The 23,281-nt window shown below is 45.2% G+C and overlaps 2 protein-coding genes across 7 annotated transcripts in view; both read left to right on the top strand.

The window, feature by feature from the left end:
- OSBPL5 (oxysterol binding protein like 5) overlaps positions 1-10,644 on the top strand; it is a 146,337-nt gene extending 135,693 nt beyond the window's left edge. For 3 of the 4 annotated variants that reach the window (XM_075502306.1, XM_075502308.1, XM_075502307.1), the window contains 4 exons: positions 1,466-1,602; positions 4,306-4,491; positions 5,032-5,170; positions 7,354-7,581. In XM_075502306.1, coding sequence (XP_075358421.1) covers positions 1,466-1,602; positions 4,306-4,491; positions 5,032-5,170; positions 7,354-7,566 — 675 coding nt within the window. In that variant the 3' untranslated portion in view covers positions 7,567-7,581. Of the gene's footprint in view, positions 1-1,465; positions 1,603-4,305; positions 4,492-5,031; positions 5,171-7,353; positions 7,582-8,154; positions 8,258-9,302 lie in introns of those variants that run through there. The other variant, XM_075502309.1, reaches the window with a different exon arrangement.
- A 1,545-nt stretch (positions 10,645-12,189) lies between these two features.
- Positions 12,190-23,076, top strand: LOC142410210 (uncharacterized). Of its 3 annotated transcripts, none has more exons than XM_075502310.1 (10): positions 12,199-12,528; positions 13,953-14,046; positions 14,932-15,063; positions 15,267-15,378; positions 15,974-16,047; positions 16,745-16,840; positions 17,788-17,822; positions 20,636-20,971; positions 21,453-21,501; positions 22,334-23,076. In XM_075502310.1, the coding sequence occupies exons 1-10, from the start codon at positions 12,496-12,498 to the stop codon at positions 22,627-22,629; spliced, it is 1,257 nt and encodes a 418-aa protein (XP_075358425.1). In that variant the 5' UTR covers positions 12,199-12,495; the 3' UTR covers positions 22,630-23,076. The 3 variants fall into 3 exon arrangements, with proteins under 3 accessions (XP_075358427.1, XP_075358425.1, XP_075358426.1); XM_075502311.1 differs by lacking the exon at positions 12,199-12,528 and adding an exon at positions 12,601-12,856; XM_075502312.1 differs by lacking the exons at positions 15,267-15,378; positions 15,974-16,047 and having other exon boundaries at positions 12,190-12,528.
- The last annotated feature ends 205 nt before the right edge of the window (positions 23,077-23,281 follow it).

The following is a 23,281-nucleotide window of genomic DNA, read 5'->3' on the forward strand; positions in this document are numbered from 1 at the left end:
TATGTATAAAAGAAGTTAAATGGCTTTGAAAGGGTGGCTCCATAAGCTGCTGTTTGCAATTGCATGCTGTGAATAGAGTAGCTGCTGTGCAGCGGTAGGGATGTTGTTTGTTCTCCTCCCTCCCCACTGAGAATATTGGCCTGCTCTCCTGAGCTCTGCAGGCTTTTCTCTGGCACCGTCCGGTTTCCTGACAGAAACCCTTGCAGCTGAAGGGCTAATTCTCTGCCTCAGGACCTGAAACCCCACCTGAATAAAGAAGGGAAGCAAATCTCAATGCTTCTCAGCCCCAGGATCAAAGTAGCAGCTGAGCACTTGTATATATGCCCCTTAGAGGTGCACATAGTGATGTTTGATGATACCTGCCTGCCTCCTCCCATCCACAGCTGGGGGGCTCTTGGCAACCTGAGATCTGTCCTGGAACTGGCACCTCAGGACATGGCAGAGGTAGTCCTGAGGGACACTTTGAGGAGGGATGAAAGTCCCTCAGGGTTGAAGGAGTTTCACAGCTGAAGATGTGGGAAGTGGACTTTGAGACATTCATCAACGGACCATGGCAGGGGAAGAAATGCAGCAGCTGGGATGCAAAGAAATTAGGCAATGACAGGCAAAGCCAATAGCCATGGCCTAAATAAGGTTTGCATGATACTCATACCGTGTCCAGGCAGCTGAATGGCACCAAGGCACATGCTGTTCAGCAGCTATAATCATCTGATTCATTCCACTTGCAGTCAGCGCCATGCTGTTCACTATATGCTCTGCAAACTACCCCATCTGGCCCCGCGGCCTTGCTGCGTCTGTAAGCAAGGCTGGAAGCAGCTTAGTTAAGCAGGGACACAGCAATATTGTCTAGTCAGCCTCAGATCAGAGAAGTGCTGCTTAGTAGTTGGTTGCCAAGTAAATTGGCAAGGAATTAAGGATGAAAGACCCCTGGCATTTTGAAGCACTAAATGAAATTCAGGAGCAATAATAGAAAAACCTGGCTAAACTGAAAAATAAAAAAAATTAAAGTATCTCAGCTTTAGCTCTCCTTTCTAGAGAGGATGGTTTTTCAGTAGGCTCTGCGTGAGATTTCAGCATTGAGGAACAGATGAAAGACTGGAAAAGGAGCTAGGGATCTTGTTTATATGTGCTGGGTGGTACCTGGGAGGAACAGTGAGGAAGGAAGAGCATCTTAGGGCTTCTGTGGGTACCCTTGTCTGGGGACAAGACTAACAAAAGGGACCAGGTCCCTTTCTAATTCTTCTCTGATTAATTCAGCCAGTGTTTCCGGGAATGCCTCACCTCATTCATTTTAGAAACTTTCAGGAAGTGTTCAGTGAGATTTAATGGGATAGAGGAGGAAAGAAGCCTTCTAACCAAGCCCTATCCCTGATCATCATCCGGAAGCAGCTTCCATTTGTCAGGATTATTTTATGCCTTGTGTTTCTGATTGTCATTAACCTTTTCACTTAATTTTCCTTCTCAGGATGGGGAAGTGCATATAAATGAGTTGAAAAACGGGAACGCAGAAATGTTCTGGAACCCGACCAGTGAAGTACGAAGGCAGAGACTGAAGCGCCATATTGTGCTGTTTGAGGAGCAGACGGACTTTGAGTCGGAGAGGTAAGGAGCTCTGGGAACGTCTCGCTGCCGCTTCTCCGCTGGAAGCAGGGCTCTGATCAGAAGGCTCCAATTCCTCAGCACAGTCCTGGAAAGGCGGTGACCTGCTTTGCCTGCCTATATTACCCAGCCATTTACCTGTTCTTTTCCAGTCTATTAACTCTGGAGTATTTCCATGAAGTATAGCTCCGAAATAACTAGGGAGCTGGGCTGAGAAATAGTGGAGGCTACATTTTATCTGCTAAAATAACAACTCTCCCTGAACTCCAGAGATCGTGAACAGAGTCTCTGTAACTGCTGGAACATTTTATGGAAGGGCAAGATGTCAGTCTGAGGTTGGATGTCTTGTTAAGAACGGTTATTTCAACCACAAGCTCTTAAACTAGATGCAGAAATCATGTGGAAAGTCCTGGCATGAACAGAGCAGTAGTTTGAACCACATAACAAGATTTGATGAGACAATGTAATTAAAGTTGTTTAACCCTGCCTCATAATCTCAGCTGAGATCTCCAATGAAGTCTGCACCAGTTTTTTTAGGGCAGTCTAGATTACCTAAAAATACAGTCCTGGCACATGATTTAGGAAGTGGAAGGAACGACTTCGTGATGCAGTGAGCATCCCCGAGCAAGAACAGCTAGAGCAACATCATGTGGTGCTGGCTTCAAACCAACTAGTTCTGCCATCTCACCAATATGGTTAGCCAGTACCAGCTAACATCCCAAGCCAGTACATGCAGTTTGCTGCCTGGCTCTGCATTACATTGGCCACTTCCCTGTGGGCATCTAATTTTGGTGTTGCATCACATCACACTAAGAAGATTCCCCTTTTTATGGGTAAAGAAAGGGATTGCATGAAAATAAAAACACATGAACATTTAGTTAGTTCTGGACAGCAGTGGGCATTATGGGCAATAAAGTCTGTATCTGTAACTTGCAGTTGTGCATTTGCCACTGTCACAGAGCAGAGCAGACCGCAGCACATTTCTCTATTAATCTTCCGAAGAAGACTCTTTTAAAGAAGAAGAGAAATCTCGGTCTTGTGGACAAAGAATCTCCATTTCTCTGTTTACCAGGATACTACCAGAGCTGACTCCTTTTGCTACATCAGAGATTAATAATGATACATGCATCCAGGGGAAGGAGGCAAAAGGAAAAATTCTAGAGATCCCTAACAGACATTCCACCGAGCTCCTTATTATGCTGACAGTTGCATGAATAAATTACCATCTAATCCAGGTTATGTTCTGCCTGAATTGCTTAGTCTTTCCTGCAGTACTGAAAATCACCTATTTTCACAAATGCTGGAGAGTCTCTGAAGCTCATACCATTATGCAGCTCACCATGCAGGGTCTCATTGTCTGACACACGCAGCTCTTGATGGAGTAATTTGCCCTTGTAAAACAATTTTGTGCGTGTCCCTCTGAGGTTCTTAGAATTAGAGGACTTGCTCTTTACACCACCGCATTCCTTAGAACTGACTCTTTACGCCACCGCAGTATTTTCTCAGGCCGGCTGTTATTTTCACTCCTCCCTCCCCCACCCCCATCACTTTGAGTTTGAATTGAGTTTCCTTCCTTTGTTTCTGGGAGAAGAGATTCATACACAGGAAAACAGGGGTGACGTGTCAAAAATTACAGGAAAGTGTTCCTCTGCCTTCAGTTAATTATCTAAGAGGCTGCTTTTTTGGAAGTGTTGTGTTGTATGGTGATTGAAAGACAATGAAAGCATTATTCCTTTTGAATTAAGAGCTTCACAGTAAGCTCCAAATTAAATGCAGTAATGTATTCATCTTCTAAATGGAGGACTGGTGTTTTGTGGAGCTGGGATTACTGGAACAGCCTGGATCTCCAGTGCCTATTCTAACCGCTGAACCACTCAGCAATGTTTTGGGAGGTCTAGCTGCTAATCTCAGAAGTATTTCCAATCTGAAATGAAGATTAGAGCGCTCTGATTAGAGGAACTGTGGAGAGGCCTATCACAGCCTGGCTATAGTAAAAAAAAAAGGTAATGATTTTTCTGTCATAAAAGGCAGACCCTCTCCTCCAGGCAGAGGCTCAGTGAGACATCATATGACAGATCATGTATCTTTTGGCAGCTGAAAACAAGTGCAAGTGAAAGCCTGTGTTCATGCTTGTGGTTTGTGAGCACAAGTACATGTCTGATTCTTGCAGATTGAATCACCTTCCTACAGATCTGGTTGCTAATCCTATATAGAAGTACAACATTGCATATGCAGCTGCAAGCTGTGCACATGAATTCGTTTTCCAGTGCTTCTAAACTTTAAATACAAAGTCTTTGTTTCAGGGATAGACGTTAACACAAAGGCTCCTAAACATAAATGATTGAAAGGGCAAGGAAAATAACAGATTTTCCATTATATATCAATCTCCTCTAAAGAGGCCACTGACTTCAATGAATTGAGCATAACTGTCTTATAACTCACACAGACAGCACTGAGGATTTTAATGAATATTGTAGGTGATGTTATCTAAGGGAAAGTTCCCCAGTAGATCATTGTATACAGCATTCAATGTTGCCATTCTCATAACGTTCCTTTAATATACAAGCCAAAATTGAGGCTGAGCAATCCTGTTACAGTTCCTCTGGAGTATCAATAGACCAGAAAAGTGTCTGCTCTAAGGTTCCAGCTGGCAAAATGCATTGTTGGTTTTAAGGTGGTTTAACTTGCTTCCCTGTTTATTTCTAGGCTTTGGCAGCACGTTACCAGTGCAATAAACAAAGGCGATCAACACAAGGCGACGCAGGAAAAACTTGTGCTGGAAGAGGAGCAGAGGAATGCCGCCCGGGAGCGGAGAGAGAACGGCACAGAATGGAAACCACTGCTCTTCCGGCATGATGCCACAACTAATGAATGGCGCTACAAATATGAGGAGTGAGTGGTCGGGTTGGGGGTTGTGAACAGACCTCACTGCTTGAGTCTCCAGGGATGCAAGCAGGGTTACAGACCTGTAATTCCGGTCTTGCCGTTCCCCAAACTATGCCCTGGGCTTGCTCTTTCTGAGCTCCATGTCATTATTAGAATATCAATAATGATACTAATTGGGAATAGCTGGAAATTAGGGCTTGGCAATGGAAAATCTGCTATGCCATTGGTACAAATCCCTATTGCTGCAATCAAGCGTGGAATCATTTAGCAGAGATTTTCTGCACTGTGCGAGCAGAGTTGACAACCATGCTCTCCTCCCCTGGCAAGAAGGGTAAAGCTTCTGGAGACTGAACCCCCCTCATTTATTGCTAGGAACTGTGAATGTAGAGGGAAGTATCTGTTACTCCTCACACTGCATCTATGGAAACGCTGGTTACTGTCAGGGATGAATACCTGCCCTGATGCATGTGGAATTAGTGTATTGTTCTTAACACACCTGGTGTGGGATTCTCGCTTTTCTGATGTTTTTTCCTTTGGTCTCAAAAGTTTAAGACCTTGGGATCCTTTGAATGACATTGCCCAATTTGAGAAGAATGGGATACTTCAGACCATGGAAAGACACTTATCCACAAGGATGTCAAACCACAAAACAACATGGATAAACAATCAAATTACACGGCACAAGGTAAAAAGCCTGTTTTGGGGAATATAATATTCTTTACAATTGTTTAGATACACAGCCCTTTTCTGCAGCATTTTCATGTAAGCAAAGCATAGGCTGAAAGGTTTGTTTTGTGTAAATACAGCTTATGACTCTAGACCTGCAATATTATACTATCATTAACTCCAAGTAATTATAATCCCTGGTTGACATATCCTATCCATTTTGACATTTTTCTTCCACCCAGTGTTAGTGGCAGTGACTCTTTGGTGACCGGCCACAAGCGGTGTTCCCCAGGGCTCAGTTTTGGGGCCAGTTCTGTTTAATATCTTTATCAATTATCTGGATGAGGGGATTGAGTGCGCCCTCAGTAAGTTTGCAGATGACACCAAATTGGGCGGGAGTGTCGATCTGCTGGAGGGTAGGCAGGCTCTGCAGAGGGATCTGGACAGGCTGGATCGATGGGCTGGGGCCAATTGTATGAGGTTTAACAAGGCCAAGTGCAAGGTCCTGCACTTGGATCACAACAACCCCATGCAGCCCTGCAGGCCTGGGGAAGAGTGGCTGGAAAGCTGCCTGGCAGAAAAGGACCTGGGGGTGCTGGTTGACAGCCGGGTGAACGTGAGCCAGCAGTGTGCCCAGGTGGCCAAGAAAGCCAACAGGATCCTGGTTTGTATCAGGAATAGTGTGGCCAGCTGTACTAGGGCAGTGATCGTGCCCCTGTACTCAGCACTGGTGAGGCCACACCTTGAATACTGTGTTCAGTTTTGGGTCCCTCACTACAAGAGAGACATTGAGGTGCTGGAGCGTGTCCAGAGAAGGGCAACGAAGCTGGTGAAGGGTCTAGAGAACAAGTCTTATGAGGAGCAGCTGAGGGAACTGGGGTTGTGTAGCCTGGAGAAGCAGAGGTTGAGGGGAGGGGAGACCTTATTGCTCTCTACAACTACCTGAAAGGAGGTTGTAGAGAGGTGGGTGTCGGTCTCTTCTCCCAAGTAACAAGTGATAGGATGAGAGGAAATGGCCTCAAGTTGCGTCAGGAGAGGTTTAGATTGGGTATTAGGAAAAATTTCTGTACTGAAAGAGTGGTCAAGCATTGGAACAGGCTGCCCAGCGAGGTGGTGGAGTCACCATCCCCAGAGGAGTTCAAAAAACGTGTAGATGTGGCCCTTCAGGACATGGTTTAGTGGGCATGGAGGTGTTGGGTTGACGGTTGGACTAAATGATCCTAGAAGTCTTTTCCAACCTTAATGATTCTATGATTCTATGATCCTTGTACTGGGTTTTGCACGACTGAGCTGAACTTCACTGTTCAGTGTTTCCAAAGCAGAAAACTTCCCATAGTGAGGGTGCGAGTAGGGTTTTGGAGTACACAGCTGAGATCCTGCAACTTCAGTTTTGGTCTTTGCCATCTGCTTTTGTCACTTACTTCCTCTTAGACAAGACACAAAACCTCTCTCCATCCTTTCCCTTAAACAGAGGTGATGCTTTCTTATTTCATTGCATTCATCTTCGGAGTAATATATGTCATTCATAAAATGCTTTGTAAATGTAGAACTGCTGAACTAGCTAGATATAACCCATATTACACTGAAGAACTCACATCTTATTATGTACATAGACTTTTCTTTTATAATACCCCAAATCTGAATGTCTCTGAAACAATGGGAAGGTTGAGGTTCATAACTGCTTTTCAGACCCTCCAAGTGAGAAGTTTGAATCAATGTGTTTGGTTTACCCATCTGAGAGGTAGGGAGAAACTTTCCAAAGTGCATCAAGAGATTAGGCATAAAAGCTCTGTGATGTTTAAACCCTTCAGGCACCTTCTGAAAAATCTTCCCCGGGAAATTTGAGTCTAAATTTTTCTTCTTTTCATCCTTTCTCTTATGCATCTGGTTGATGGGTACACAACTCAGCAAAAGAACTATGAAGTTCATCACTAGTATGTGTCAGTTAAAGCTACAACAAGAATAATTTGGATGGGTGTCTTAAAGATGTTATCATTTGAGGAAATGCTTCTGTACAGGGCATGTGTGTAATATCCTTAAGTAGCTGCCAGGAGTCCAACTACTAGGAGTTGCTGAGAAAGCAATCAAACTTCGCAATCTCACAGATATTCCCTAGCACCCCAAATTACTTTGTTTGAAGCCAAACACAAGAGTCTTCAATTTGACAGTGAACGAGTCTCTTTTAATCCCTGTTTTATCCAGAGGTCTGCCAAAGACTGCAGGCGCCGCAAAACCAGTGATCAGCCATCCAACCACAGCCAGAATACAGAGAGCAGCTGTTCAACACCAGAGTCTGTGCAGGAGCTCTCAGATGATGATGGCAAGTATTTGGGTATGGCTGAGTCAGGCTTTAATGTTCTTCCCTCGGTACCTTATTCCTTGAGCCAGCCCTGGGACATTTCCCGGCCCAGTTAATGCTGTGGGCCAATAGGCCACAGGCAAACACGGAGAATGTTCTGCTTTTCTGTTCTCCGTTCGTACCTCTCTTTCTGCCTTATGCTATCCATGCCCACAAGGGCTTCCCAACTCCTGGCACAAACACGTTGCAAAAATACATTGAAATTCCAATAGGTACAAGCTGGCATGAGCACGTTGGAAAAATACACTGACGTTCCAATCAACAGATAGGAAACGGGCTTCGTTTCTCATTCCCTTTTCTCAGCCTTTGTTGGAGGTGACCTTGAATGTTTCAGAGATGGGGGCAGGTGTGAGCACTCCATTCCCCTCCCCTCAGCTGGGGAGGATGCTGCAAAAATTGTTTCCTGAGAGCCAAGAAGAAGCCTCAGGCCAGTGACACAGGACCCGTTCCATTGACCTGTGTCTTTGGGGTGGAAGATTATGTCCGCTGTCTCCTTCTCCCCAAGTTTCCTCCTGAGGGTGTCCCCCTTGGCTGTGACAGTTTGATCACAGCCAGCCACTTGCTGAGTGAACCTGGTTTGTGTTTCATCACCACCACCAGAGATGGTGATGCAAAAGATAACGTCCTTCAATATTTTGCTGCAGGGTTTGAAAGCTTGTGTGCTCAGTGCGGGAAAGAAATGAATCACCTGAAGGAAATTCATTCAGCCGTCCTATCCCTACAGAGAGCCCAACAGGACATACACAGGTAACCATTTTCTCTCATCAAATCAATGAGCTTAACGGGCTAAAAATAACCTGTGGCATTTAACTCCTCCACTGTGGCCTTTGGAGTGTCCTTATCGGCTGCAGGGGTGCAGTTAACAACTGTTTTGAAAGGGAACCTATTAACACACTGGAAAGGCAAAGCCATCCCCTACTTGAAACAGCGAGGAAATCTCCTCTTCTTAAGACTCTCTTTATGGGGCTAGAAGCATCACCTCAGCATGTTAAGCATCTCTTGGCACTTCCAACTGCAAAACAGCTGCAGAAGCTGGGAGGGGCTGGGCCAGGTCCTGGCTATAAATAAATCTCTGCTAGGTAAGAAGGTGTGGGGTCTCCCTTCTCATCATTTCTCCATTTGCTGCAGAGATGCAGGCATGCGGTCTGAAAACTGGGCTGCATGGGTGAAAAGCACTAAATTCCCACTTTTTGTATAAAATGCTAGTTGCTGTCTGAGGTAAGCAGTGAGCACACCTGCTTAACCTGCTGCTGGCAAAGGGCTTTGCACCACAGACTCCTGTGGCGAGGGCAGGGTAGGTATTAATGGCTCTATCTGCTCCAGGGAGCCCTGCTGATTCTCCTCTGCATGAGGAGTATTATCCAGCCTTCCCGAGGCTTCAGTGGGGTGGGATCACACATGAGGCCCACTGTTTCTGGATGCCGGAGCCATCAGTGATATGGCTTTGGCTTTTCTCTGCTGCTCTTGGGGTTGTCCAGGGCAAGTTCTTCTATTTGGGAAGGTTAGGGCATAGGTTTGTGAGTGGGTGCTGGATGAAGAGATTTCTTGGGGTTTGTGCCCTTACACCTTCTCATGCCAACTAGCATGCTCTGCCTGATCCAGCAGCAGCCAGAAGTACTTATCTTTGTGTTAAAAAGGGGGGAGGTAAAGTCTGCAGGGCACTGTGCTGTACCCATGAGGGTGTCCCTGAAGTACAGGGATCCCTCTGAGTGTGAAAACTCTGGGTACGTGCGCACGTGTGAATGCACACCTCCCTACGACACCCGAATAAACATACTGCTTTCTTTTCCAGAAACCTCAGTGCTCTGAACAAAAAATCCTTCCACAGGAAGGTCTCTTCTGAAAGCTTCCTCCTGGACTCTCGCTGTTGGTTTCTCCTCTGCATCTTTCTTACGTGTCAACTATTCATTAATTATGTCTTCAAATAAAATCACTACGTTTGGCAGCAATAACAATTACGGGCTGCAGGAGGGGGGCCACTTGCGCAAGGAGCCCAGCGAGGCACCAAAGCACTTTAGAACCAACGCGGCAGAGGTGGAAGAAAGTTGAAAAACGAGGTTAAAAAGGGACCTAGGAACCTGCAAAACTTTGTTCCTGCAGATTATGTCATTTTTGCCTTTTACATGTACATCTTCAAGGACCTCTTAACCTGTATGGGCCTTAATGCTGAAGCCAAATGTAGCTTTAATTGTGCAATTTGTTTTCTATGTCTTGTCATTTTCTGATGCAATTAATAATTACCCAGCAGTATTGGTACCCCCAAAATGGTAAACACCCCAGTGTTTTGGAAAGGTCACGCCAGCCTGGTTCATAGCTCTACGAGTGAGAGAGTGCAGTTGGGGAGCTGTAAAGAACTGATGTCCACGGTGCCTGTCCAGCTGCCTTTAATTATGGGAGGGAGCACACTTGGTCCAAAAAATCCACCCCCTGGGTATTAAGTCACAATCTGTTTTGTCAGCACACACAGAATGGGACCTCAGGATGTGTTTTATTTTCCATTCCACGGGAACTGTAAATATGCACAATTTCCTAGAGCCATTCCTCTTTAGGAAATGGGGAGTATTCAATGAAAGCTCCTCGTCTGGTTACGGAGCTGACTGGTGTCCTGGACCGGGCCCATCGAGTGTAACGTCAGACACGCCTGTTCGTAAAACCTGGTCACTTATTATTATTGTTATTATTTGCTATATGGCTGTTTTATAATATCACGCACTAGCATTGTAGAGAGGAATCCACTGCCCCAGGATAGGTGAGAAGGATGGGAGCGATATAGGTGTATGTGTGTTTGGTCGTATGCACATCTATTGTCAAAGGTCAGGAAGGAGGAAGGGTTTTGCCACTGCATTGTTCAACTCTGTTAATAGTCTTCCTATTTGACACCATTTTTTAAAGATTTGCAATATTTTCTGTAGACTGCGGACAATACTAAGCCTTTCTTTTCTGGCCTGAAGTAGTTCCAAGTGGTAAGTACTGCTATATATACAGCCTTAAAATACTTAGTGGTGGTGCCAGTCTGGGCTATCCTTTCAATGTAAATGTTTCCAAATTTTTAAGTACATTCCTCGTCATATTCCCCAGTTAGGGGAAACCTGTTTGTGCTCGGTATGTTGAAATAAAACTACACACAACTTTCAGTGGCAGTCTATCTGAGAAATTATTTGTGTGTTGAACTTGGTTTCGTGTTTTATAGCATTTTACAAGTAAGCAACTCCTAGGCCATGCTTTTTAGAGGAAAAGGTACTGGAAAAAGGCCTTCAAGAATCTCAAGCATAGGCCATAAGTTAGAACAGCAATAGCATTTTGATACCTCTCTGGCTCAAATTGTCCATGTGTTCTAATTGTAGCAGCTTCCTCAAAATGGAAAGAAAAGTGGTTGCCTTGATTTTCACTGTCATACATGTAAGTGTACAGACTTGTCTTGGACTTAGAAAACGTTATATTAAGGATGTGACTTGATGTCAGAGAACAGATAATTCCATGGAGAGAGCCACAGCTCTCTGACGTGAACAGACAGGATAAGAGCTGGCATCCAGAAGCTGACATTCAAGAAACAGATCACAAATAATAAAGGGTGAGAGTGATTTCATTATTAGCAAAAGCCTCCAGAAAACCAAAGGATTCTTCATCCTTGAGGAATCATCCTTGAAAAATGTCAACATTATCAATCCGGATCGGGTGCCTTTTTGAAGGACGTCATCCTAGTCACTCCTTTCTGAGGAAGTCTGAGCCATGCCGTGTGTGGTGTAAACCTTGGTGAGCAGGGGTCCCCCCGGCCTCTCCCTGTGAAAGAATGTCCTGCCTGCCTGGCTATGCAAAGTCCCCCTATGCACCTTGAAAGCATTCGCTCCTAACACTGTGCAAACACGTCCGCTAATTTCCTGCCTAAATCCCCCTTTGAATGCTTCAGCAAGTCAGCACATATCTGGCCTGTCAGCACAGCTGTCCTATCCTCATCACACACATCCCCCTGTGGGACTGTGTACCTGAGTTACTGACAGGAGCCTCTCCTCTTCTGTAAGGATATTTACATCTCTTGGGTACAAAGGTATTCTGAGTTTGAGAAATAGTTACTAAAAAAATAAAAAATAAATCCCCAAACCCACCTGAACCAAAGAGAAGCAGTGCTGATCAGGAAGCCTTCAGTAGGTGTAAAGCGAATGCTTGAAATTCTTTGGATCGTTTCCATTTTGCCAAACTACGCACCCACAGGGATTTCACTGGGACTTGTTACTGCAGTTAAATAAAACGAACGCTGTTACCACGAGAGGAGCAGTTCAATGAAAGAAACTATTAACCTAAATAAACTAATTATGCGTCAGCAGAGGAAGAGTTTCCAACATGTACTGCTGCCGCCGCAGGGAATTAAAAAATCCAAAAAGGAACGATCTATAAATCTTTGTGCTATTAATTTTAATCCAATTTCAACATCTGGAGGTGAATGTTCCTATGTGCCAGTTGTGTGCGCATGGAGGATGAAAGGTACTCCTGAGGAAAATCATGGCCAGAAATGTTGTTATTTCTCTAGGAGGAACGAGTGCTGGTGAAAAAGTTGAGAACCCTTTCAGGACTTTAGAAAACCCACTTATGCACCCAGTTTGTGCGGTTTTGGAAAAATTCTTCTTCCACCCTCTGCCCCTCCTTTTCGCCATCAGCGAGTAGCCCTTCAGCAGCAACACGTGAGCTCTGCGTCGGGCCATTCCCCAACGTGGTTTCCGCCTGCTCCTAATAGGTGCAAAGCCTGGTACCGGGCATGTCCTAACGCTCGAGGTGGTCTTCTGTGGCTCCAGCGGGTGGGCAGCGTGCTCCTGGGGCTCACGCTGCCCGGTGGTCCCGCTTCTCCCCCCCGAGGGCTCTGAGGCCCCGGAGCGGCGGGGGCGGGGGGCGGCCGCGGCCCGCCCCGGGGGCGGATAAAGCGGCGGCGGCGGCACCGCCCGAGGACGTGCCGAGAGGAGCGGCGAGGCAGGGGGGCCGCGCCGGGCGCTGCTATGGGAGCCGGAGGGCTGGCGGGGCTGCTGCTGGTGAGTGCCGGGGCCGCGCCGGGCCGAGGGGGACTCTCTGGCCGGGGCCGCTGTTTGCGGGCAGGGGCTCGTCCGCCACCTGCTCGCCGCGAGTGGAGGCTGGCACCTGGCCGCAGCCAGCCCCCAAATCACTGCTTTTGAGAGGGAAAAAAACCTTCCTCCAAGTCCAGTGTGGAGGAGCCTTGGAGGGTTTTCTGCCCTCCTCTTCCTCAAGAGACTTGAGTAACTTCCCTTAACTTCTATTTCGTGTTGCCTGAAGTTTCGGGAATCCCGACTTAACGCAGCTCTCCTAAGCCTAAAAAGGATAAGGAAGCGCAGCTGTCGCGGGGTAAGCCCAGCCCTAACCTCAGCCCCGGCTTGCGGGGAGTCCCCTGAGCGGGGGGGGGGGGGCAGGTGGCGCCTCTCCCGGGCCTCCCTGGGGCGATCGCTGCCGCCCTTCCTTCTCTCCTCGGGAAAAAGAAAATTGCAAGTCGGGAATGAGCTCTTCAGTAGTCCTCACGTTATCTAGTTGTGAAATTGGTGGTTTTCTGAACTGCACGACGACGGGGAAGACTTTCAGCCCCCCGACGAGAGAGTTGAAAGAGCGGAGCTGCGGGAGCCGGGTGGCGGGGACTCTCGGTTTCAGCTTAGAAATTGGCCGCTGGTGGCAATTAGCGACGGGGGGCTCCGCGGCCGTCCCTGCCCCTCCTCCTACCACTTTCTCTCGCGTGTGTGTTACAAGTGAGGGATGTACCTCGCTGGCCCGAAACCCGCGGCGTCTGAGCTCCCCGCTCGTCCCTTGCCAAGCACCGGTGCGGCGGGGCTGGGCAGCTGCTCCTCGCCGCCGGGCGCCCCGCTCCGCGGGAGGCTTGCCGAGGGGCCTGCATCCCGCGGGTTTCTTAAAAAAAAAAAAAAAAAAAAAAAAAAAAGTTCCTAGTGCTCCTGTGGCTACAGTAAGTTATTTTTGTTAATGACTCAACTACTTGCCTTCTGATGAAGATTACCGAGCCAGCGAGAAATGTTGGATGCGCTCTCTGGGGCGTTTCCTCCATTTTGCTGGAGGAAGACTAACACTGATCCTTCTGAATTAAAAAGATGGGAGGAGGGAGAAACGCATCCCTTGCACAAGGCAGAAACTTCGGCCTCTGAAGTTCAATTGCAGTGACTTAGTAAAAAGAAAATGGAAGTTTAAAATGGAGGCGGGGATCTGGGTCAATAATTGCCTAAAGCCCATCAGCCACTGCACTGTACTGCTCTAACCCCAGCTTTGTGATTGTAATTACCGCTGTGAGCGGCATGCTTAGCAGAAATTAGTTTGGGTTTCCTTTGTGGCTTCCCATGAACTCCTGAATGTGTTTTCAAGTGTTTACAGGAACATCTCCCCGAGATGGTTATCGTGTCCTGGGCAGATGAATCACTCGAACACCTGTTTGTCTCTGCTGTAGGTTACACTACTGATAATGCCTGGGACGAGAGCAGAGGACTGTGGGGAGGGAGAATACTTACATGAAGGTCACTGCTGCGTATCTTGTCCAGCAGGTAAGACTTCAGGCAGTTATAGCTGATAAAGGCCACGTTTTTTTTCCCCATGGAGGTGACTGCATCACTATTGATTGCTTTTTACATTGCATCCAATGAAAGTGTAGGCCTGCTTGGAGCTGTGGTGGCTGCTTGGTGCTGTTAAGGCCAGGCTCCATTTTGAAGTAAGAGCCCCTTGCGCAATAGGTGATGGCTGGGAGAGGTGCCTAGGCAGCAAGCCAGGAAACCTCTGCCCGCTGTTGAGGATGAAGTGTTCAAAGTCGGGTGGTGGTGTTGGGGGTTTTTTAGTTTGTTGTTGGGCTTTTTTGTTTTGTGGTTTTTTTGGTGGGTTTTTTTTTTTTAGTTAGCACAAGAACAGGCCTAGGGGAATTCTGATATTTCTGTATCTGTAGGTAAAACTTTGGTTTGCCTTTGCTCTCCCCTCCTTGCTCAATATGTGCAGAGTTAACAAGCTTTGTGCCAAGAAGCACCCTGCCCTTAGATAGCATCAGAGGGCTGTCAGATGCATTTAAAGATAAATCAAACTAAGGAGAAGAGAGGTTGTTAGAAGCAATTCTCCCTGTGCCCGCCATGCCCCTTCAGAGGAGATGGTGCTGGCCCTGTAGGTCACTGAGCTACTGCAGTGAGTCATCCTCGTCCCCCATGCGTCCTGGCCTGGCTGGATGCCTCATTGGATGCCTTGTTTGCCACCACTCCCTGTCTGAGCGGCAAGCTGCGAACGTGCCTCCTGACCCTGCTGCGCCGCTCGATTCATGTGGCGCACCCTTCACTTGCGAGGAGGGGTTGAACTTTCACCAAAAATGGCTTCGTGTTGTAATATCCTGTTACAGTCCTCTGCCTGTTAAATGATCCCTTGAGACTGCTGCCAGGTCTCCTCTTCCACAGGTACTTACGTTGCTCAGCACTGCAGTGCTTCGCATTTGAGAGGAAGATGCGTCCCTTGCACTGAAGGAGAGGGTTATACCGCCCATGAGAATGGCTTGGAAGAATGCTTGTCATGCAGACAGTGCAAAGAGGGTACAAAGCACAATTTTGATGAAACCTTAACCCCTTTCCCCTTTTTTTAATGTGGAAAGCCTGGTCCTCTGGTTTTTCACACTTCCAATCACTGAGAATATTGAACTTATAAATAGATTGCCTTTATGGCCTGAGTATAATTTTTGCACAGTTGTAGAGTCTCACAACTTTTATATTTACTTTAACTTATATTTTATTTTTAGATCAGATAACTTTGAGACCATGTGCTCTGACGCATGATACTGAATGCCAATGCAAACAAGGGTATTTCTGCCCTGCCGAGGGCTGTGAAATATGTCAGAGATGCAGTACAATGTAAGTTTGATAATAAGTGACTGTTTTCCTTCTGGGGAATGTTAGAGCTGTGGCCCAATCTGTGCCAATACCTAACACATGTTATTAGGCTGTAAATAATTGCCATGAAGCCAAATGGCATTGTTCATGCATTTAAATTTTAGGTGTCAAAGTACATGAGGTTGAGACCTAGAAAGATGCAGATTTTGGTATTGTTGTGCTTGTTGCTTATGGCTGTAAGCTTGCACTTTTCATGTCTTCAGATTAGTACTTCCCCACGTATACACTTGAATGAGCTTTGTAGCAGCCAGTCCAAAATTTTGGGAGGTAGAACCACTTGTTGAAGGGAGCTAACTGTGCATTAATAATGCATCTGCTCTGTGGGATTTTTCCCCACCACTTGGAGGCTAACATACATGAGCTTTATCTGCTTTGCTTTTACTTAATCTTGTAGTATTATCTTGGGTTGTTTAAAGGTGCACTTCTAACAAAGTTATCTGTTTATGCATGTTCTGTTCATGTCTCTAAGCTCTGTCTGAAAAAAAACAGGCCTGGGTAGAACTGCATATTGCTCTCTGGAAATGTTGATACAACTCTGTGTTGCCATCCACTTCAGGTGTCCGGAAGGGAAAGAAATTGTGCAGAATTGCAATGCTACTATGGACCTAGGATGTGGCTTACCCAATCAAGGTCTGGTACACAAATACCGCTCAGCTTGGTCTGTTGGGTCTGTGGCTTCAGGCTAATAACATCGGAGCAGTCTGTAAAACAGTCGTTTGAACTACTGTAACATGTTTAAGAGCTTCTGTATTTTGGTCTGGGAATTACTTGCTAGAGACAAGTTCCCAAAGGGGTTGCAGTGACAAACCATCTTAAATTTCACTTGGTGAGAAGCTACATGTATTGCCACGGTTTTCAAAGTTGCAACAGTGATACTGAAAGTTGAGTAGTGCAAAGATTTCTTTCATGTTCTCTCTGTCTGAGAAGCTGTGTATGGAGTGGCTTCTCTGCTGGTAGATGGCTTCTGCCAGACTAGAGGAAGAAGGAACTGACACTACCAATGCTACAGCACCTGAAGCTCCTTGTCATCTTTCGCATACTTGTTTCCCCCTTTTCTTAAATGTCTCTTCAGAAAGGCTTGTAGAAGTTGTATTGCAGCTCTGTACAGAATCCCCCACTGCCTTTGGGATGATGATGTGCTGCGCAAACGAGTACTTGCATGGTGAGGTTGGCTGATAGCTTGTCCTGCAAAAGGCACTGGGACTAGCTGAATCATTGTACTAGTCTTGAGCTTAGGTTGTTCTCTAGGACAGCAGGGAAGACTTGCACTTCAGAATATCTTTTGGGGACTGCTTCAGTACTAATTTTATTCCTTTTTCCTTTGCAGGAAGCCCAGCTGTTGTTGGGATTATTGTGATTTTTTTGGTGGTCGGTGGTGGATTGTTGCTGTTCTTTCTAATTAGAAAGCTGAAGAGTGATAAAGGTAACTGCTTGATTACTATCCATAAATTTTCCAGAACTAGGCAAAGCGTGCACTAAGGTTATCCCTGGTTTTTGTGTTACCTTACAGGGGACCTGTTTAAGCTCTAGCTCACTTAGTATATGATTCAATTGAGTAACTCCATATAATGGAGACTAGTGTTGTTCAGTAAATAAAATGCATGAACTTTAACTATGAGCTTTCTTACTTTGCGGACAGATGCCTTTGCTTCAAAGCAAGATTAGCATAAGGCCCTTAAAAGGGCTTTTCCTATCTACTTGCATTGTATTGGCAAAGAGTGAGGAAAAATCAGTGTGTGAGCCCAGACGTATGGGGCAAGAAGTAGCAACTGATTAGCTCATTAACTACTTTCACTTGCTGTGTCTAGAGACTTTTTTCTACAAATTGTTTCCTTTTCATCATTTGAGCCTCTTAACATGAATGTTAGGTTGATAAGTCCTCTGTGAATTAATTTTATTTTTTTAGTGGAAATGGAGATGTTTTTCTGAGAAACTTTTCTTTCCACTACTGCATATTAAAGTATTTTTGCAACTAGTTTAGTTAGAATAATGTTGAAAATTATTCTGAATTTTGAATGTTAACTTTGTTCAAATCATGTCTTACTGATTGTATTGCAGTAAAGATAATTTCTGCCTTCTCTTGTATTGCAATAGCCCACAAAAATGCTAAGAAGCATAAGCTGGAGGTGGAGAGGTTGAAAGAGTGGCTTAAAAGCCAAACTGCATCTTGTGGTCTGTATTTTACCATTGGTGGAAGCTAGGTGTAGTATTCTCATGAAACGTATGACAGGTCAAAGAAACTAAATGGCTTGTATTAGAGCTTTGGTTTGTGTTACAAATGTGTCTACTACATATAAATCTTGTGTAAATTCAGCTATACTTAAGTTGCTGCCATTCCTGAAAGTTTTAGACATTTATCTTGTTTTCCAGCTGCTTCAACTGATAAAGATGTAGAGAAAGGTCTGGTAAGTATATGGTGGATCAAGTGTTTCATCTCAGTTTTGTGCAGCTTAATTGTACACTGCTTAATTGTACCTGATACACAGCTCTCCGCTTTTGTCTCGCTGTAGACCTCTGGTAGGATGTGTTCCTGTGATGCAACAAGTTATGATTCATACGGGGCCAGATGTTAGCAGGGGCCTGATGCATTCATTAGCTGCATGTGTCCACCGCAGTTGGCCTTTCCAGTACTTCCCTTGGAAACATTCCAGAGCCTGTGGCCAGGATGTTTTGAAAGTGGGGGGAAAAAAAAATAGGCTAAATGCAGGCTTTCACTTCAAATTGTCTCCAAGTGATGCCTTGATCCAATTAGTTCTTTGCTGCTTCATGTGTGTATTCCCTGGGCAAGGTCAGCTATTGCTTCCCTGTGTGGTGGTGGTCTAGCTTTCCTTGCATTTTGGCTACATTATTTGTTCATAAGACTTAGTTCTCTTGATCAAGCAAAGTGACTGAGTCTTCCTGCCTTTGGGCTCATGTCACAAGCTATAGACCAGGACCTGGCAGTCTGACTTCTTGGTCCTAGACAATCCCATAAGACAAGGGGTTCGGGGCTCAGAGCATACCAGTTCAGAAGTACATCCCTGAAAAGGGTTTACCAAGCTAAGGCTGGCTGCTGGCATATGCTCCACTTTAAAGCTAGGTTCACCCTGGCATCCTGTAGTCAAACACTATTTCAGAACCTTACTGTTTCAGTCTAAAAAGATTATTGCTAGTCTAGTATTTTGCAAGATAAATACAAGACTAGCTTGTATTTAGCTAGTCTAGCTTTAGCATCTCTATTTAGAAGCTACACTCCTAACAGCACAGCAAGGCAAAAATGAGCTCACTCTTCACTAGTATATTTAATGAAGTGTAACACCAAGCTGTAAAACAAATGCTTGTCTTGATGAGGATCTACGAAAAGCATCCAGATTCCTCTCGTAGCATGTGTATAGCACCTTCTGCTGCCTTATCTTGTCCCCCACCCAATGCATGCACTACTTGCCCAGTGCATGAGCTCTTGTCTCATCTTACTAGTTAGACATTTCAAGTTATTAAATGCATCTTAACTATGTCACAAATACTTGAAGACTGAAGAAACAGAATTGAAAGATCTGCTAAAAACATCACTTTAAACTATTTTCTTTTTTAAGGTCCATAAGTGGCTCAAATATGTGAATTACCCATGGGTTTTTGTTGGGTTGTGTCTCCCCCCACGCCCTGGCCAGATTTGCAGCACTTCGTGTATTCGTAGAAGCTGATGAAGAAACATGACAGAAAACCTGGTCAAAATGCTGTAGCATAGGAATACGCAAATACAACATCTCTTTATTTTGAATAAAGTGGTAGTAGAATAATGCAATCACAAATGGGTGCATGGTGACACTTAGCTCTGATGTAAGAGTTGTCACAGACTTGAGCTGCTGTGCCTGCCCACTTGGAGTGTTCATGCTACTGTAACAAAAAGCTTATTTGCTAAGGAGAGTTACACTGATGCAGTCCTGAGACCAGATGTTTTGGCACCAACACAGTCCTCCCCAAAGTACCAGTGAATTTATACTGCTGTAAAAAAAAAAAAAACCCACAAACAACCAAAAAAAGTCCAAAAACCCCACCAAAAACTGCTGATACTTTATTTCATTCCAAAATAGAGTAGCAGCTATTTGTCAGCCATGCTGTGTACCTTCAGTCAATTGGTTACCTATTTAAGAACTATTCTGTATAAATAGGACCAACTTGCTTAACCTGTTTGCACCTTTAAACAGAAAGTGGATTCAATGAGGATGATGTACAACTACATGTGTGATGCATGGGGTGGTTCCCCTCACATCCCTGCTTATGCATGTTGGTCACAGGGTAGTGTCACATGTGGGTCACTGACCTTATGCAAACAGAAGTCACACTGGCTTACGCTCCTGGGGGAACTGTACCTTAACAAACACAAGTGTCACTGCAAAAACAGTCACTCCTCACCCTCATTTTCCACCTTTAAAAAAAGAAAATTCCTAAAGCTTTCCACTTTTAGTGCTGGCTGATATGCTAGATAGATGCTGGTCTGCTTTGTAGTTGTACTATTCTTGATGAGTTGGAGCTATACTCCCTGGCATATGCTTGTTTAATGTACTGACAATGCTAAAAATGATGCAGCTCTCCTCACTTGCTTCCCTCTTTGTCCCCTCACAAAAGCTATGCAATGTGTGCTATGCCAGTGCTCACTATGCTAGTGCTCACTGGCTTCTTTCAACTGATTCTAGTTTGTGAATCTGCCAGAAAAACTAATCTAGCCAAAGAAAGCCCAAGCTAGTGCACTTCCATGGAGCTGATAGGCTATTATCAGCTCGGCAAAAGCTCTGAGAGCATCAGCCTTGATAACAACAATAGGCTTGAGGTCCCTGTGTCTGTTAAGTCAGCTCAGGTGCAGCAAGGCAATTTAATTTCCTCCTGCCTCAGGAGGGGTGCATACCTTCCATACCTGGAGAGGAGCAAGCAGCAATACATGCCAGTGAAAACATTAGGAAAAGTTTCCTGCGTTTGTTGTGGAGGTAGCCTGTGAGCCTTACCCTGCAGTCCAGTGGGAGCAGAATAGCCAGCGAAGTGGAGAGTTTAGGCTCTGAAACCATCTGAAGTCCAAGTCTGTAAAGGCTGTAACTTTTGCATGTTTGTAGCTTTGCCAAATTAGTAGCTCTCCTATTATTTCTCTGACATCTGGTGACTTCAAGTATTCTGTTTTCTTCCTCCAGACTGTCCTTGAAGGCCTACCTATGAAACATCTCTTAAAATCTGTTCTTATTCTTTACAGGAGTCTGAGGGCAGTACTGAAAGCCTCATTTTACCAGAAGTGGAGACACCTGCAACTACCATAGCCAGCCCAGAGGGTGAGAAATGTGGTGAGAGCCCAGAGGACCAAGCGCAAACCAACGTTAACTTGGAAGTGAAAACCACGTCACTAGAGGAAAACAGTGTTGTGCTTCCTGAGCAGGGCACCATCCTGCAGGGGGGCTGGAGGCGCCACATGAAAAAGTGCTGGAGGAGGATCACTGAGTCTTCACGACCAGCAAAAACTGGGCAGAATCCTGCTTTTCGTCAGAATGCCCCATCAAACGTACCGAGTAGTAGGATGCCAGCAAATCATATGGTAAGAGTGTGTGTGTGAAATTATCATATTTTCTCTGATACACATGTAATTTCAGTTAAGTTCTTAACTATTCCTTGAGGGATAGATGCTGTTTTCAGGCAGAACGATAGGGAAGAGAGCGCTTTGCCTTAAAGATGTAATAGAAAGTATAGGAAGTGGTATCTTGGGAAAGCAAACTTCAGCCCCTCATGTAATCTGCTGGGCCTCTCCAATCGCCCTGTTCAATATTTACACAGAAGCTATTCTTTTGCAATAGCAGCAAATGTGCTACCTTGTTGCTTCACTTCAGAGCTAGTAGCATGGCTGTTTCAGCATGCAATTTTCTTTACTCAAATACTTTCAGCTGTGCTGTGAAATCTGCCCCCCTCCCCCTTATTGGTTGTTTGTGTGCTGTGGAAGCAAGCTATATCAAGTAGCTCAGGAATAATCATGAGTGAAGCGCTCTGATATGTTGGAGTAACAGTCTAACTTTGTATTACAGGTACGAGAACCAAGGTGTCGAATAATTGTTAAAGATCTCTCTCAAAAAGGTAAGTATTCCATAAATTGGTAGTACTTGGAATTTGTTTTTTTTCCTGTTGACTTTAATCTACTTAAGGAATAGTGTAGGGAGGCTAATGAATATTGCTTAGAGCTATAAGGCTTTCAGTTTATTGTAAAATATGCTGAAACAGGATTATTACTACATTTGAGAGAAGTTGTAATCCCTGTGGTGAATTGTTTTACTTTAAAGCATGTCTTTTCTGCACAGGAGTATAGTGCAGTCATGCTTTTAAGAATAAGAATGGTACAAAATTTTTTTGTATGTTTTAAACAAGTCTGCATTGCAGCAGTGTACTCTGCCTTAATGAGTGAGGTGTAGGTCAGAGCAGGAGATCTTTCTGTCAAATGTCTGCTCACATGGAAGACCCCATTGAATCTCCATACATGTGCCTGTACCCAGCAAATTGATGTGCTGGATGTCCAAGCGATGGGTTTTGCTCATGCTGGTCTTGGTGTGAGAAACCTATACCGGTAGCATAGTGACATGGTTAAAGCCTACCGTTGAGTAGCCCTATTAAGCTTAAGTGAAGATGTGCATGCCAATGAAACCTTCCTCAAAACCACCTTTACGGAATGGTGTCTTGTCTTAAGAGGCTACTTTTGAGATATGTAGACTGATACCTTTAGCTTCTTTCAGGATCACTCAGCAGGAAACCTATTTGTTCTGCTGCTTCTTAGGTGCCAAACCTGGCCTTGCTGCTGCTGTTTGGTCTGTGCATGTATTGGCTGAAAATTAATGGGAAAGCATGTACGTTAGCTATGAAAAAAATCTGTATTTTAAAACCTAAGCTGATGTGTGTCGTGTGTTTTTTCTTTCAGAACTGAGAGATAGCTTTTGGGCCTTTATAAATGAAGTACCACCGAAAAAATGGAAGCGGCTTATGAGAACTCATCTGCAGGAAAATGATATTGTTAAAATTATTTATGACTTTCCTAACGATATAGAAGAGCAATCTTATCAGATGCTTCTCACCTGGAAAAACACATTGGGAGAGAAACAATCTATTATTAAGTTACTGGATGAGTTAAGGCATCTAGATACCAAGGCTTATGATAACGTATTGAACACTTTAAAAAGTAATAACATTATAAGTAAATTAGAAGCTACAGATTGATGTTTACCATGAACTTCAAAAATGCTCCTGTGTACATATGTGTCTACAAACTTCCTGTAAATGAGGACGTCAGCAAACTGCTAGTAAAAATGATGGCATGGACTTGATATCCTCCTCACCTTCACGCGGGGAGCTGGAAGTGGTTTAATGCTGTCGGTGTTAACACGGACTCCAGCTGTGATGTTCATGGAGGTCTTTTGAGTTGTATGATATTAAACTCAGGCACCGGATGCCAGCTTGAGAGTGAGGAGCTCCAGCTCACGCTGCCCTTACCGTGAGGCAGGACCATGCTGTTCCAGCCCGGGCCGTGGGAACGAAGAGGTGGCTGCTGTTTTTGAGAGGATTGCAATGCTTTGGTTTTTGAAACGATTGTGTTTTGCTTTGTACTGGTATGCTCGGAACTGTTATGTTTGAAGCACAGCAATAAAAGCCCGGTTAAGCCAGAAGCTGTGGCTGACTCTTGGATCTTGTTGTCTGAGGGGGGAGGGTGTTGTGCGGGGAGCCCGTTCCCCGTTGGTTGTGGGGCCGCCCTGCGGCACAACGGCCGCTCCTGAGGAGAGCCCGGCCGCGCGACGGCCGCCCGCTTGGCGGGAAGGCGGTGTGGGCGGGAAGGGGGAGGGAGGGGGGCGGTGCTCTCCCGTTGCCGTGGTGA

This window comes from Mycteria americana, chromosome 5 (assembly GCF_035582795.1).
Source record: "Mycteria americana isolate JAX WOST 10 ecotype Jacksonville Zoo and Gardens chromosome 5, USCA_MyAme_1.0, whole genome shotgun sequence".
Taxonomy (NCBI): domain Eukaryota; kingdom Metazoa; phylum Chordata; class Aves; order Ciconiiformes; family Ciconiidae; genus Mycteria; species Mycteria americana.